Source organism: Eleginops maclovinus, chromosome 5, assembly GCF_036324505.1.
Source record: "Eleginops maclovinus isolate JMC-PN-2008 ecotype Puerto Natales chromosome 5, JC_Emac_rtc_rv5, whole genome shotgun sequence".
Classification (NCBI taxonomy): domain Eukaryota; kingdom Metazoa; phylum Chordata; class Actinopteri; order Perciformes; family Eleginopidae; genus Eleginops; species Eleginops maclovinus.
Window position 1 is genome coordinate 10,724,843 of NC_086353.1, and position 16,603 is coordinate 10,741,445.

Sequence of the window (16,603 nt, forward strand, 5' to 3'; positions counted from 1 at the left end):
ATCTGAGAAAATCAAATATTCAAATTCAAACCCGTATGTGCAAATATAAAAACACGCTCGTCTGAACAGTGTTTAGCACTAACTGACCACTAGGTGTCCCCCAAATGATTGAAAATATGTTTACTAATAATACACATTTTTCTGCTGAACTTCTCAGCCTCAAATGAAAAAGTACATGTCTAACATCAGTGGCCAATAACCTAATACCTGCAGTTACGCAATTTGTTTTCTGTTGCTCACCTTTATCCAATGATCTACCTTTCCCCACCAATGGGAATATGTGCTCTTATCTCTCCTACCTTCATGCAGTTATCAAGATGTTAATGAACACTGTACACTTCAGCAAAAAAAGGGTAAAAAAAAGTATTGCTTAACAAAGTCTTTAAAACATAGTGTTCATTTAGATGACTTTGAATGGTATGAAAGCTAATGAAAACCATGGTGAGGATCTAGGGATTCAAACGCTTGTTAGCAACTAAAACTTCTGTTAGATTCACATTTACAAAACTGTACTCACATTTCCATATGTGATGTCTTGTTGATTGCATGCACAAAATGAAAAACCACCTAATATTTATTTTAGCTGTTATTTAAACTCATAACCTCTATCACAAATGTGTCTGTGTTTGTACTTCTGTGGTGCAATTACTTGTTGTTGCTAAGGTGATTATGCACCCATAATGTTAAAAATATCCAAGAAAACCCTTCTCGTCTTTAAAGCAACTTGGAAATTTAGACGGTGCATGCTACGCTTTATAATTGGTCTGATCCTCGAGTTCTGGTATGGCAAACAATAAGAATAATATTTCATTGAACTTCTGTTTCGGAGGATAAAATGAAACCCCATGAATCTTGTGCTGGAACAGTCTGTGCTCTTTCTGTTACTGTGCTCATGTGTTTATTGGACATTCAGGTCATCACTGAGATATAATACATATTTATGTGTTTTATTTGCATTCAGAAACAGCTCCATCAGTCAAAATATATATACAGTATATATATTTTATGCATGTAGTGAAATGTAGATAGTCCTGTAATTAATGCCATAGCTAAATAACCTTCAGTTCTTTCACGAGCAAACTATGCATGACAGGGTTAAACACAGAAGTCACATTTCCTTTTATCTGTTGAGCAATAACATTTAATAAAGAATCTCTAAAAAGAAACTCTGAGAACGAAATAAATAAACCAGACAGAGAAGAGAGAAAGATTTTTCTAAGGATAAGTCTCTTGGTCATACTCAACCCTAACCCTGATCACACGCTGTCACTGCTACTATGGCATTTATCTGAGCAAACACACATTTGCATGGCATCTCTGCATCATATTGAGAGGGAGATAAACAGAAGACGGACATGGCAACCTGATCCATTGTAATCATTTGATTATTTTGATAGAGATGGGGGGAGACTGTTTTGATGTCACATTTTGTGGGAGGGAGGAATGAAAGCAGAGAGAGAAAATGTGCAGGGAGGATTGACTGTGGCATGAGTCACAGTTGCTTTTTTTGAAAGAGAGGAAATCAGCTTTGTTTCCTGCCTTGGTGACTTTATGAGAGAGTTAATGGATAACTGCAATGTTCCAAGTAAAGGGGACTGCCCACGCTATCATTACCAGTTGCTGCGATATTGAGCGTTTCTATTATTTAGAAACCTCTGGACTGAGGACAAAATAAACAGCTTGACTATTTAAATGACAGAGGGTGGTTGGACAGAATGTGGAAAGTGTATCAAATTACTTTTATTATGTGTCATCATAATCATCATCAACTGTTATGCACGGTGATTATCCAGTACAACTCATCGCTATGGTTGTGCACATGAGAGAATAGAAAGTGGGCAGGCTCCAGCTGCTTGCACACCAGCAGCTGGTATCCCCAGTGTGTGGATGTCAGGGGATTGTTAATTGGACAGGACACAGAGTCCTGGTCCTGCACGGATCAAAGAACTTTTACAGGAAGCGCCTCAGAGCAGATCGACCTTTATGAGATCAACATGAAGAGTGTTCCCTCTTAGCAACGGCCTGACACCCCATACAAATTGCCTCATCGCTACTCTTGCAGGTCTGGAAAAAAATACATGTTTCTGCTTTGGACACATTTCTGAGAAACTGCTCTCATATTATGCAGCAAGGATAATATACACTCAGTGGCTATTTTTTAAGCACAACTAAATCTAATGCAATCTGACACATTCAATTGTTTTATATTTTACAGTAAGGTATTTCTGTTATTTAGTCTTCCGGTATTGGGTGTACAAAAGAATAGAAACAGAAGTTAGTTAAACAATTCATGATAATTAAATCAATGTTGCAATGTTATGGCAGCACATAAAACACTGCGTAATAATGACATTTACATAATATCCACATCAATCTAGTTTAGTCCAAAAAATGCATCATATATTGTCTTCAGAAGTGGAAAAAGCATGGGATCAGGTAGGGACCAAAGCTCCAAATAAAAAGCCAAAAATAAGAAAAAGAAAGAAGAATATTAAATGAATAGTTATCTACAAAAAACTAAATATACCCCATGTACAGCTGTTCTTCTCTCTCGGGTGCCAGCTGTGTAAACCCAAAATAAATCAAAGATCCCGAACACCCCAGGATATTAAGATAGACGCTTGCTATACCAAGTTTCATCAGACTCGCTTTGAAGTGGTTCTGATGAAAGAACATACGAAATGCATTTGCTCTTTGTTTTGATGAAATCTGTTGGAAATATGCTGGTCTCCTGGTGTGGAACAAAAAGTAATATTTATTGTTTGCATGGTTGGTTAATTCTGAGGTTGATGGACCTCATCCCATCACAAATCAAACTCTAATGTGGATGTTTCTGGAGATACATGAACACATTTGTTAAGTTACTTCAAGGTTGTCCATCATTTTCGCATGTCAATATTTATGGAATCTGCTCTCAGGCCGTGTCCATTGAATGACTGTGGGTGATCTAGATATCAGCTTCAACAGCTCAAAGAGATGAAATGGTGGCATATTATCTGCAGTACGTAAAAGAACACCCCGTCCTATCTATACTATAAATTATGACATAAAATAAGTACATTCCTTACAAGGCATTGCCAGTTTAATTTAGTCTTACCCTTCTACTTCCTTTTACAGTCACACAGACATACTGAGCATTTCAGTCAATGCCAGATTGCATAAAACTACAGTCCGAGGACCGAGTTACACATTTGGATTCAGCAAGTGTCTTCATGAATGGGAATACAGCTTCCTCCCATTGTATCCAGTAAGGAAATCCCCTCTTACCATAACATTGGTGTCAGTCAAGTTCAACATCACAGATAAACTGACCAAGACCCCCTGGCCGTTGCCAAACATGAGCTTCAATATCAGTGATTAAGACAAATTGAGTAGAAAATGTGCTGAGGCTAGTATATTATAGAGTATAGGTTCATAATATAAAACCTCCATGGATTGAAAACTGAAAAGAAAAAAGTATTGACCTTGTTGCATTTTCAGTTTTACAGATTTTGGGAAAAAGGCTCTTGGGGGGATTTGGTCTTTACACCACCACTGGGGCACCTTAAGACCTATCCAGCCCTCTTAATACATCCATGTGTAAGGCATGTTAGAGTCTTATAATCACCACAAGGTTGCCAGGCAACCAGCAGCTAACTGACATGTTAATTAGTAAGCTTTAGAGGTGTTAGTATGGGCGTATTTCTGAACAAAGAGCCAGGCTGTTTCCCCTGCATCGCATCTTTGTGCTTTATTGAGCAGCTTCTCATGTCACTCTCAGCAGGAAATGAACTATTTCCAAACTACACCTCTTTTGCAGCGGGCATTATGACATATGATTGAAGGGTAAACACAGGTGTAACCAATAACATTAATAGCCTTGTGCATAAGGGCTCACTGTAATAGACACTAAACAGAATAGGATTCTAATTAATTGTATCAATTCCATCTGTGTTTACCCTGCATTGAAGCTGCTTTAAAAAGGGCATGTGGGAGATATTACTCTAACAAGGGATCTGGACACACACAGAGGCGTACTTGCCGTTTTAATTTAACTGTAGCATGAGGCTACAGTGTGAACATGCTGATGCAGTGCTGCTGTTAAATGTTTACTATGTTAACCATCTTATTTTAACATACAACCATTTGCTAATTAGCACCAAACACAAATCACATCTGAGTATGTAAGATTTAAGGAATTTAGATGGGAATTTGCAGATTGCAACCAACTCCTTTTCCAAGAACTACAATGACCTTATGAAGGGCTAACACAAACACAACAATTATATGTATAAGGTGGTAAAACAGAAGAAAACCTACATATATTATTTAACACTTTTGCAAATAAATACTCCTTAATCCTACACGTTGGATTCAGAGGGAAACATGTATGTCATATCAATCGTTCAGCAGTTATAGGGATATTTCATTCAAAATCCCAAATGCCACCCTCTTGGTGGAGCGTTTGGAAAAGACAGGGTCATTACGATTCATCTTAAGAGCGGTCAAAATGTCTCTGTGATAATTCATAGCCAAACATTTGTCACCTAAAATTTGTATTAATGAGACTGAATCTTGAGATGAGATTTCATTTATTACTTTTGCAGACTGAGAACATAAGAACCCTAACCCCTGAACTATATAGAACAGGCTCTTATAATTGCTCCCTCGCAGTTTTATAAGACATTCAGCTTCGCATCAGAATCCAGCGGAGGTTAATTCATGGCCCGACTAAACAAAACAAGAAGTGAAAGTAACCATGTCACAGTAACCATAGTTACAAAGCAATTACAGCTATTACACCTCTCATTATAACCCTCCTGTTACTACGCATGCAAACAAGCAAAGGTAAGCGCAGACTCACGTATTTCCTTTTGCATTTATTAATTTCTCACACACATGTACAAACACACTGTGCTATCTCCTCTTCTACACACAGAGCTGTGCAGGGCGGTACAGGAGTATGGTTTTTGAGTGACAACCATGACCTTTACAAGTCGGTTTACTGCAAGCTGCCCTTGTGGGAACTCACAGTGTTCACACTAAGGATGACTCACACTGAAGATCAAAACCCCCTAACTTCGAGCCCTTCCCCTTGCTCTTGCGGTCTGTCAGGCTCTCTCTTTTTCTTAATCTCAACTACCTTCGGCCACTTCTGCCTTTCTTCTTACAGTATGTCATTCTCCCTCTCTCTATTTCTCTCCTGTGCCCCTTCGTCTCCCCTAAGAGGCTGAACACTCTGCTCCACGTCTCAAATAATTATTGAATCTGCTGTTGACTCATGCAGAGCGCAGTTAGGGGATGTCACTCAACCATCAATTGGTGTGAACAGCTGGTTTTACATCTAAATGTGAACATTGATGAACAGAAAGATGTCACACATTCCCACAATAAAAACAATTACTCATAAGATGAAGGTCTTTGTCAGATAAAAGAGATATGCAGTATGTATTCCATGTGCAGTTCAACCATGAGAACAGATATGAAAAGCCATTATTCATTTCCGTATGAACTCATTGCTTTGCTTCAGGTTCCAGGATTTTTCAGACTGTATTATTCTTAGCTCATAGCTAACAGGCTAAGTGCTGTTTGAATACCCCTAATGTGTGTCCAATATATTATATCTTTAATTGAACTCCTGTTTAACTGGCCATTACTTTCTTCTTAAAATCTGAGGTTATAAATATACTTTACTGTATAATACTAAACATTTTGAAACACATTTTGTTATCTGGTTATCCATTCACGTCGAACTTAAATACAGTTTATAACAAAAATACTTTTCCTGGTAATTTCTGTGTTCCTACTATGGCTGTTATTTCAACAGTATTGGCTAACATATAATTCCCCTGTGAACATCCCTGACAGCGATGGATGTGGTTGCTGGGTGATATGTGACCCAAAGCCTCTCTGACAGTGTTGAGACTGAATATCAAGAGATCGTGCAAACAAAGAGACTGCTGTATCCGTCCCAAGGAGTATTTGGGAATATACTATCAAGAACACTGCTTCGTTAAACAGGATTGCAAAGCAAACTGTACTATCTATAATGATTAAAGGTGCTTTTAATTAGCTTCCACATTATAAGGCAAAGCAGCTTTGTGTTCCCCTAATTTCGAAACCATTGTTACTCTATCTTTAAGAGTGGGAAAGGGATTCAGAGACTCATTTTTGGAAAACAATGTTGTAGAATCCTAAGTGGTCTGTGTCATATGAAAATACGAAAGTCATTACAATTACAACACTGGTCTACCATTCATGAGGTAGCAATGACGGCACTCGGGTATCTGTTTTGGTCACATCTATGAGTTGTCATCTCTTGGATCCATCCAACCTTCCTCATTGTCTTACAGTATGGTAAAGAAATGGGGTATAGAAGGTTGCTATGGAAACTATTCTTCTTGGCAACACAGATGTGCTCCATAGTTTGATTGGCCACTGCATCCCTGTGCCCAACGTAATGAATGCAAGTGCCATTCAAGAGCCTTTCATACACCTTCTGTAGGTAAATATTCATGCCATAGAAACTGATAAAATATGGTATGGAAACAAATACATAACATAATAGCATAGTGGAAACGGACTGAAGGGTTTTGCCCTTGACCGTGAATAAATAGGAAACATAAAGTATCCACTCAAAACAAAGTATGCCTCAGTGACTGATACTTTGGGTTACTCAGGAGCATACAATAACATGGACCTGTGTGTATTACACGCCTTTAAATAACACCTTTGCTCTCAAATTGTAACTGCTGTACTACCTGTTAAATGCTGTAGTGTCTTATCTATGTTGGAAAAAAAATAAAGCATTGCCAAATCAGAATAAGCAAAACAATAAAAACATGTTGTATTGTGTGATGTTCTTCAATGTTACTTTGCATCATTTAAAAAAAACAACTGAATATTGGTGAACTATCAATAAAGGGGAATTGAGCATAACGAGACACCCATTGATTCTTCACAAACCACCACTTTCAAAAGGTCGTACCCATTTAGATCGAGACTCAAATAACGGGCAATTATACCTAACAGAGCTCCTGTTTAATGTCAGTTTCATTAGTGTTATCTCCTGAATGCTGTTTTTATAGTTCCAGCATTGTGTCTAGACTGGCCTGCAAAACAATATTTTTTTAATGAGGTTAGGTTGCTGTCAAGGCCCAGTGAGGTCCTTTAAATATGGACGTCGTAGGCATGTTACAGTGATTTATTCCGATGAATCTGTCCACCATACATGCCTACCTTGTGTTGTACTGTTTCTATCATTTAAACCCTGTCCTCTCAGCTTGAAACGAGAAATAAATACCACAACTGAATTGATTGCTGTTAATTTGGAGGGAGAATTAAGACAAAAGTGGGATGAGAGAGAGAGAGCATGGACAGGCTGTAAAAAAAAACCACGAATAAAATCTAATGTAAGGGACAAACATATCTAACACGAGACAAATTTGAGTGTTAAAACACATGATCTTTGCAACATCCTTAACTCTGCGCCTGGGAATTCTCAACTTCCGCTGCATTGCTCCATCCATGCTTCAAAGTCTATCTTGGACTGAAAAGCTGAAATTGGAAATATTAACTCGGAGTGGCCAATTCTTGTTTTTGGCCCCTATGTCAGTCCACCGTTTTGACCCCGGTCTACATGATGGAGCATGTGAAGCCACAGCACTCCTTGAGCAGGGTGAGGCCTGTCTTGGCGAAAGGAGAAGAGGTCTGCTGAGCTCTGGACGGCGCCCGTCTGGGTGGTACACCTGAAGCCCAGAGAAGTCAGACTGTGAGAAAATTCTGCGATTTTATCCAAACAGTTACTAGAGACATAAAATCAGGTACTTAGGTACAATTTCGTAGTTAGTTAGTCTTAATTAAAAAAACATCTGATAAACAAAAATATTTGCCAATGCTTATTTTCTGCTTGGTACCAAAACCTGTACTAATATATTTTGGTGAAGCACGAAGTTGCAGCTCTGTGGATTCTTAATACCTTTCTTCTTCATATTTGTTGGAAATTTGGAGTTCAGAAAATCTGCCATTTCTTTGTCTTCTTCTTTTTCCCTGTACAAATTGAGCAAAAGGTTTATATAATACACAGAAATACATAGATACATAAAGCACATGGACTATTATTTAAAGTCTTCCATCACCTTAAGATTTAAAGGAATTTGGCTATAACAAATCCTAGGAATTTAATCTTACACAGATGTAAAGCTAAATTATGGTGTCTACTTTAGACATGCTGGTTATCTATTGAACAAGTATGAATAAACAATTTAGAAAAGGTTGATTTGTCAGGGGGAGCGAAGCAGGCAGGACCTAAGTGTAGCACAAGGAGGTGGAATATCACGTTCAACAAAAAGCGAGCTTTTATTATAAAAAATAACAAAACTGATAACAAAAATACATGGTTAGGGAAATCCAGGACATGAAAAAGACTTAACTTGACACATGAAGGATGACAACAAACTGACTAAGAACACAAGGGAAAGCAGGACTGAATACAAAGGGACTAATCGCCAGACAAGACGCAGCTGGGGAGGGGAGGCAGAAACAGGAGGGCAACAGGTGACAACAATGAGACAATCAGACACAAGGAAAACCAAAGACAGGAAGTAAAACTACAGACACAACAGAGGGTAAACATTTCAAAAATAAAACAGGAAACTACAAACACAAAACAAAGATCTTGACATGATTTTATTAAAGGGGAAAGATGAATCACTTCCGCACTGCATAAAATACTTACTGTATCTCTGACTGTCTGAAAAGATTACATTTACTCTGAGAGGTTCTACTGATAATTCAATAAATCTGGCAGCCCCTCTTGGTCTATAGAGAGATATTCAGATTAAATAGACATACTCTGCATATTTGAGTATTTGCAAATTTGTAGTACAGATTTAGTAACGTTTTACACCACTAAATGTATCTCAGACGTATATATTGATATCTAGTATGTTCTGTTTCACATAGTGTGCAAATTGCAGCAGGTCTGTCTTGCTTTATAAAAAACAAAACATAGAAAATAAAGACAGGATTTTCTTGTGAAAGACAGTGAGGATGAAAAAGACAGAGAAAAACAACATAAAGATCTCTATATTTATCAGAATGAGTGACATGGCCTTGAGCATCGTCTTTTCCCCTCCTCTCTGCGGTCCATTAACCCACTGTTGTTCTCTTGCTTCCTGCCTCTCACCTTCCCAGCAGCCCCTGAGCATTTTCACAGCATGCTGTCAGCTGCCAACACAAAGTGTTGCTCACACAAACTATCGATGCCTAACGCTGCAAAAGAATTGGACTGGAGAGACTATTGAACCAACATGTAAAAACATACCTGTTGAACATTGCCAAGTCACATTAACTTGCAGGTTGAGTGACGGATGAAATAACCTGTGAGGGGGTTCACGCTGCATCAGGATCAACAAGTGGAGCAAGCTAAATACAGCGGTTTAAGCTCTTTATGAAAGCAGGAGAACACTTTTTAAAAAAAACACTTAAAATAAGTTGTATCTAAATACAGATTCAACTGCAAATGGGCCAAATATAAATTGCTGTCATTTTATATTTCACAAATATATGATATCTCTGCATTAAGAGAATGTAATGTTCAAGACATTGTACCTTCCTTTGAGGCTTTCCAATCAAATTGTATGAAGGGCCTTGTAGTGTTTTGCATAACTGTATGAATGTGTGGTGCAGGACTAAGAGTTTCAGAATGGACCATAAAGGTTTGGACAGCTTTATATCAGCTTTTTCTAATCTCCTGCACCAACAGGTGGGTGCACCTGAAAATGATGGAATAATTGCATATTTGTTTTTGTTTAAACTTTAAACCAATGGCAGCTCCTGTTGCTGTACTCACTGACGATTGCTGACACATCTTTAATTGAACTGGCGCTCTGCTGTGTGCTCTGCTGAGTGCTCTGAGGCTGCATCGTCTCACTGTGCCTTAGGAAATGTTTCAGTGTTTAAATAGAGCGAGACAGGGGGGCTTTGTGCAAGTGTCAGATGAAACTGGACTGATAAAACCACGCTACCAGCCCTATTCACTATCTGCAATGTTTTAATGGGATTCCTATCAGCCATTAAAATAATTGTAATAAATGATGCTCATGGATTGCTGTTATCAAATCATTTTTGTAGGTTAAAGAAAGTGTTTCACTTTTTGAGCAAAGAATTCCCCAAAGGCTATAAGGTAGATGAATGGGTACAAACCTATGTGTGCACTGCTTCTCTAACTGGTGGCTCTTTATGTGCAAAAGGTATTTTAATTATTCATTCACAGCCTATGGTGACCGACGACCAAAGGACTCCTACCAAGCTGTAATGAAACCATAATGAAGCTCACCTGAGTCTTTCAAACTCTACATCATCCACCAGGAAATCTCTGGTCTCAACCAGCTTGTGGATCTGCTGCAGGAGTTCCTCCTCCTTCTGCCGGTCATCGTTGGACTTGTCATTATCTGCAGCAGAAGACATCTAGTGTTTGTGCTAAATTACTCACTTAACTATGCATATAACAGGGGTTTAACCACATGTATAAATGAAAAAGATTTTAGTATGAATTTGTTTTAGATTAGACATTCTGCTTTTATGCTCAATCAACCTACCTGGTATGGATACTAATTTCTGCAGCTCCTTCTTCAGACGAGTGATCTCCTTGCACAACTGAATGTCATCCATCCTGCAGAGACATGATGGAACAAAAGAAACACACACACATGAAAGTACTGAACGTGCTGCACACACATTTTACTTTGAAGGGTAGAAAGGATTTGAAACTCTTTGGGAAAAATGAAATTAGAACACAGAAAGCTTCATATTGATTTCGTAATTCATACAGGAGATGACGCAATCTTTTCTAAAGAGAAATCCCTGTGGCTAGAGAGCTTTCACTCCGCCTCTGTCTGTATCACACGCTTTCTCTTTCAATGGCCCTCCAAACTCAGTGGATCATTACTGACACTGAGGTGGGGTGGAAGATCACACAGGTAGAGAGCACTCGGTGACCCAGCATCACAGCAAATGCCTCTTTTCAAGGATAAAACGCAAACATGCAGTCTCTGGGTCAGACACACACTCACACACATCACACCCATTCATCGTCAGCAGGGAGAACCACGTCACCGTTCCTCATCTACCGGTCAAACAGTAAAGGAAGCTCTCTAAAGACATGTACGTGGGGAAATGGCGTCTAAAATGATGCGCTTTACCTAACTTACCAGAAGAAAACACACCTTGTAATGTATTTGTTTGTCAACAAATGGATGAAATCTGCTTTAAATAGTGATTTTCCTTCTCCTACCTTTCCATCTCCAGTCTCTCATTTACCCATCCTTTCTGCATGACTCTTGCTTGCTGCCACTCATCATATTCACCCCGCTATCTGAGCAGCGATACCGCCCATCTTTCAGGGGAGTGGATGAATAAATATCCATGCATTAGCCTGCTTAGTGGAAGCCAAAGTAAAACCATTGAAATTATAATGAGGGGCAGCATGAGGTGTGATGGAGATAAATGAGGAGAGATAACAGAGGGCAAAGCTACTCGAAGATGTGTTTCTGATACCAGGGTGAGCTCTTGAATGGAAAAATAGCTTAAATGATTCAAACTGCTTTTGAATGGAGAAGCCTGAAGACGGATTTTCCAGTTTGAGGCTAGGTTTTGTAGTATTGTTGTTTTGGCATGACGGTGCACTTTAATGACTGATTAATTAACTAAATCAGTATGTTGTCCCACATGTCGTTCGTGTGCAGTGCTATCGTTTGTACCATTGCACCAAATGTACCATTTGTGAGGTTGCGATATGTTTTTGGTTGAGTAAGGATCAAACTTGTGTCTTACGAAATGTCATTTCCCCTACAACCGCCCTCCACTGCCACTTAATTGCATTCTCACAAATTTGCGTTTTCATGCAGAACACAAACACCAGTCCCCTGTATGAAAGAAGTTTGACCCACCCCGACATCCTGCCTATTGCAAACTTTGAGTTTGATGAAAAATGTATTTGGGAAAGATAAAAAACCAATATAATGTAGAAAATAAATGATAAAGGATCATTGACAATGCAGTTTCATTGTATGGGAACATATTTATAGGAGACGAGGCACAGAAGCTTCTAGTCACACATTTTTCTGCACTGGCACTCAGACCAGCAATAAACAAATAATACACCATTCAAATGAAATGTGAATTCTGGGTTGCGATTATTGAACCTGTTTGTCTCCGCTCATCACACTGGCTGCAGACGGCAGATGAAAACAACAGATGAAATTAAAGTGTGTGTGGTGTGTTGTGTTGAGCCACGCACATGTATCTGAGCTCTGACTCCCTCCTGACCAGCACGTCTCTGATCCTGTCAATCTTAAAAAGCTCCCCCTCAATGTCGTCCACGGTGATGGTGGAGTCCGCCATCGACACCACGTCGTCGTCTGAGAGGAAGGGAGAAAACGTCCAGAGTTAAAAACTGATCTATTAATTGAAAAATATATATACATATTGGAAGGATGTTAGTTATTTGCAGCTGCTGGAAACCAATTCAAATATCATTCCATTACTTTCCCACTCTAAAACATTATTACTTCTATGGCTAGTATCTTTGTAATATACACAGAGTATGTGTGGCAGGTGAATTAGACATCATTAGAGTAAAAGTATTGGAGTTAATAATAGTTAATAGTACATAGCATAATGAAAAGTTTTTTAATGTGTCTGATCAATTATTTTCCACTATTCAAAGAATCAACAGAATGATTCATAACTATTTGCATACAACAATGAGATAATAGTGAGTAGAAATATTATCTCGCACACTCAGCAGCTCTGCTTTCAAGCAATTGAATAATCAGATACTGCACAGATGATGCCTTGATGGCTTGGTAAACAATATCAAACACAATGTGAGAATCTCATTATGCACTTCATGCCACTCGCCATTCCCTAGATTTCTCATTTGAACTGTATGCTTCCAAATTAAACAGATATATATTGAAGATCATAAAGCAAATAATAAAAAAGATGTTTGCTGCATCTAAGCGCCCATTTACAACAATGTGTGGGCTTATGCCAAACTGCTCTGTCATGCTGTTGAATGAATCTGACCCAAGGTCCCTGAAAACACAACGGCTGCTTTATAATACACTGTGAGCAGCAGCAGCAGCAGCAGCAGCAGCAGCAGCAGCAGCAGCAGCAGCAGCAGCAGCAGCAGCAGCAGCAGCAGCAGCAGCAGCAGCAGCAGCAGCAGCAGCAGCAGCAGCAGCAGCAGCTGCAATACAATCAAAGGCAGCAGTATATCAAACATTTAACTGCAACCATCTCCTAAAAAAGCAATTGTTTTAGCCATGCAAGAAAAATACATAATGTACCCTGAGATCCAGCTAGGTAAGCCTTCTTGAAGGTAGTTGCAACTTTACAATTGAGGAAAATTGCTTTCAAATTCTTCCATTCTGCTCTGTAGTAGTCCTGGACAACTGTCCCTTCTCTGCAGAAAGCAGCATACTAATACCTCCACTAACAGAGAGTCCCTCCTTAGGCACTTAAATCCTCTTTGTATACACACACACAGTCCATTACTTCGTAGTGCTTGAGTATGTAATATCTCTATTCTGGTCACATGTAGCCCTGGGGAAGGTGGCACTGACTGGGTTCAGGGTGCTGTGAAGACATATCCTTTGCACCAGCATGAAAAAAGGCAGAATAGATGGGGATTATAATATCATAATCTCATAATTCAAATATGATTTGTATGACCTTAGGTCAGTTATAAAAGCACCATGAGAAGCATTAAGCATGCTTGCAGATAATGGCCGGTTTAAAAGGAGGGTTACAGCTGCAGTCTGTCTGTATGACAGATATATTAAAAAAAAGGCTTCTTTGAGTTCAGATACATCCTCACAGAGATACTCTCTGTTACTATGACGAATCTGCCTGACGTCAATGTAGCGTCAACACAACCTTGATGTCTCAGAGGAGAAAGAACTGATTGAAACATTGCAGCGAGCAAATGCCTCAAAACTTCCCTGTGGGGACAATAGCGTACATCCTATCTTATTTTGTGCTAAAATAAGCTAATGGCCAATCCTACCTGTCAAGTAAAATGATTAATTGCTGCACTACATTGCAATAGTTGTTGGAGGGAAGCCGTTGTTAGTGCTATTAATTCCACCTGTGTTTTGCTGGTCTTACAAGTCACTAAGATGAGTAAATATCCGACAATAAATATCTACTCTTAAAGAAAAGGCCAATGATTCTACGTTAAGCGTATGCAGTAGAGTAGAGTTTCCCATGCAGATATCCCAGGAAGGGTATGTGTGTGTGTGTGTGTGTGTGTGTGTGTGTGTGTGTGTGTGTGTGTGTGTGTGTGTGTGTGTGTGTGTGTGTGTGTGTAAGGGTGAACAAGGGTGAATAAGTAGGAGTGAAAGAAAGAGCCACTCATTCATTCTTTTTAATCTCACCACACTGTCTTCACACTGCATATTCATTATAATTATACATGCTGAATGATACTATGTATCAGCATTAACACCTTATTCACAAAACAGATTAAATGCCGTTAAATAGAACACACAGGATGTGCTTGCTGACACAACATCCGATCCGACCACTTGATTTCCTGCCAAAAAACAAAATTCAACCTCAATGACTATGACTGGGGATTCCCATGTCGCTGACTGAAACACTGGACAAGGAGCTGGAAATGAAAAACATATCATCACGAGTGTTGTTTAGTTTATCCTTACATTGTTAAAGACAACATGCTCTGCTGCAGAGGCTCTCTCTAGGACAGGTTATTCTGCCACAGAGCAGATATGACTCATCACTAGACCTCTCAGAAATGTTTCCTCCTTTTCACTTTCTCCCCTTCTCTCACTCTTTTTCTCCCACACAGTTCCTTGTCTCCATTTACTTCTCCTCATTTCACCCCATACCCCACTAACCCTGCACCTATCATCATACCCTTAAGATGTGAATTACATTTATGAGCTCATTTTACAGTCAATGCTCCAGCTCCTGACACTCTGTTACCTTGCCATATGGTGCTTTACACCTAATGAGGTTGAAAATCAACGAAGACGGAGCAACCAGATTGGAAAGCAAGACACAGACGATGGAGGAAAGGTTGGGAACACAGGAAGGAGGAGTGAAGACTAAAGAGAACAAACTCAACAGAGAATCTGCACAGCTTTGCAAAAATCACAACTGAGAAACTATTTCATGTACATCTCTAACACACCTATATTGTAAAAAAAAAAAGAAGAATAAACAGCAATGTAGAGAAATAGAACTGAAATAATGGAGGTAAAACATCCAGCGTCTCCATTGTGAGGATTTTCTGTAAATCATTTCAAATTGAATATCTTTTGTTTGTTGGTCTGACAAAACAGATATCTGAAGTTATCACCTTGGGATTCAGGAATTTGTGATAAATATTTTGTATCTATCATTCTGACATAGATGTCATGGACTCAGATGTCCTGCCAAGTGTCCCATGTGTCAGGATTCATAACTTGTAGCAGCAGGTCCCTGAGTAATTAAGCCTCACAAACACAAACAATGGCAGTACAGTACAAACGCCTGTGGAGTGTTGACATTTGCAGTGCTACTGCCTGTAATGCAATTAGAAAACAATATATTGATTGGTTCTATCAACAATAACCCATATATATATACATACACATATATTAGTGATCCTGGTATAAGTTGTAATTGGTAAATCTAGAAGACAAAACAAAGAAGCCAAAGACAGAATAGTAGTGGTGCCATAGAATATATGATAAATAACAGTGAACGGACAAATTAAACAGACTGAGGTAACTATAAATCCACTATGATAAAGACAGTGAAACTCCATGCAGCAGTGTTTCGGTGAACATTAGGTACAGTAACACATTAGAAGAATTTAGAGGGTTTTGGTTGGAGATATAAAAAACATACAGAACGGTCACTTTAAACACAGTCAATAGGTGTAACTATATTGCATTTTTCGTTATTTTAGTCACCTGGTTTTTTGGTGTCCCCGCTCCATTCAGTGCACTCCAGTGAACCGTACTGATGAGAAGATTCCTGCTTCTTCTCCATCGGTCCAGCAGCTGCTCCTCTCCTCTCTTCTCTCTACGCTTCCAGTTGCAGTGGCTGGGAAACAGCGAGGGGAAACTACAGGGGAGGGTCTTGCAGTCTCATTTGATGCTGTATTTCATTGAGTCATCGCCAGTCACACAGCAACCTGTAGAGGCGGAGGGAGCCCAGCTGTGGCAGGTGTTACCGTGCGTGCAGCTCACAGGAGCATCACTGGGCTGAAGCCGGGGAGATGGTAACTATACAGCGATCTCTGGTGGCAACCGGACGCTATTACAGTAAAGGATAGTTAAGGTCTAAGTACAACTATTCAAAACCACTTCCTCTTTTAAGTCTGCTCAGAAATACATGTTTATTCATGATATGAAAAACACTGGTGTAACTTCGTCCATTTACTAGTACTGTACCTCAGTTGAATTTTGAAGTTAATGTTCCTTCTACTATTAAACTTAAACTCCTTAGGCCTACACTTTAGCGGTAAATATTGTACTTTACTACATTACATTGATAACTACAGTACTTTGTGTATTTAGATCATCTATTCCAAATATAATTAACA

General features: G+C 39.1%; 1 protein-coding gene across 1 annotated transcript; it reads right to left on the reverse strand.

Moving 5' to 3' along the window:
• Positions 1-1,065: 1,065 nt before the first annotated feature.
• Positions 1,066-16,104, reverse strand: LOC134864043 (bMERB domain-containing protein 1-like). The gene is made up of 6 exons (XM_063882784.1): positions 15,969-16,104; positions 12,281-12,401; positions 10,581-10,654; positions 10,319-10,433; positions 7,958-8,028; positions 1,066-7,727 (listed from the first exon to the last, which is right to left on the reverse strand). The coding sequence occupies exons 1-6, from the start codon at positions 16,045-16,047 to the stop codon at positions 7,615-7,617; spliced, it is 573 nt and encodes a 190-aa protein (XP_063738854.1). The 5' UTR covers positions 16,048-16,104; the 3' UTR covers positions 1,066-7,614.
• Between the last annotated feature and the right edge of the window lie 499 nt (positions 16,105-16,603).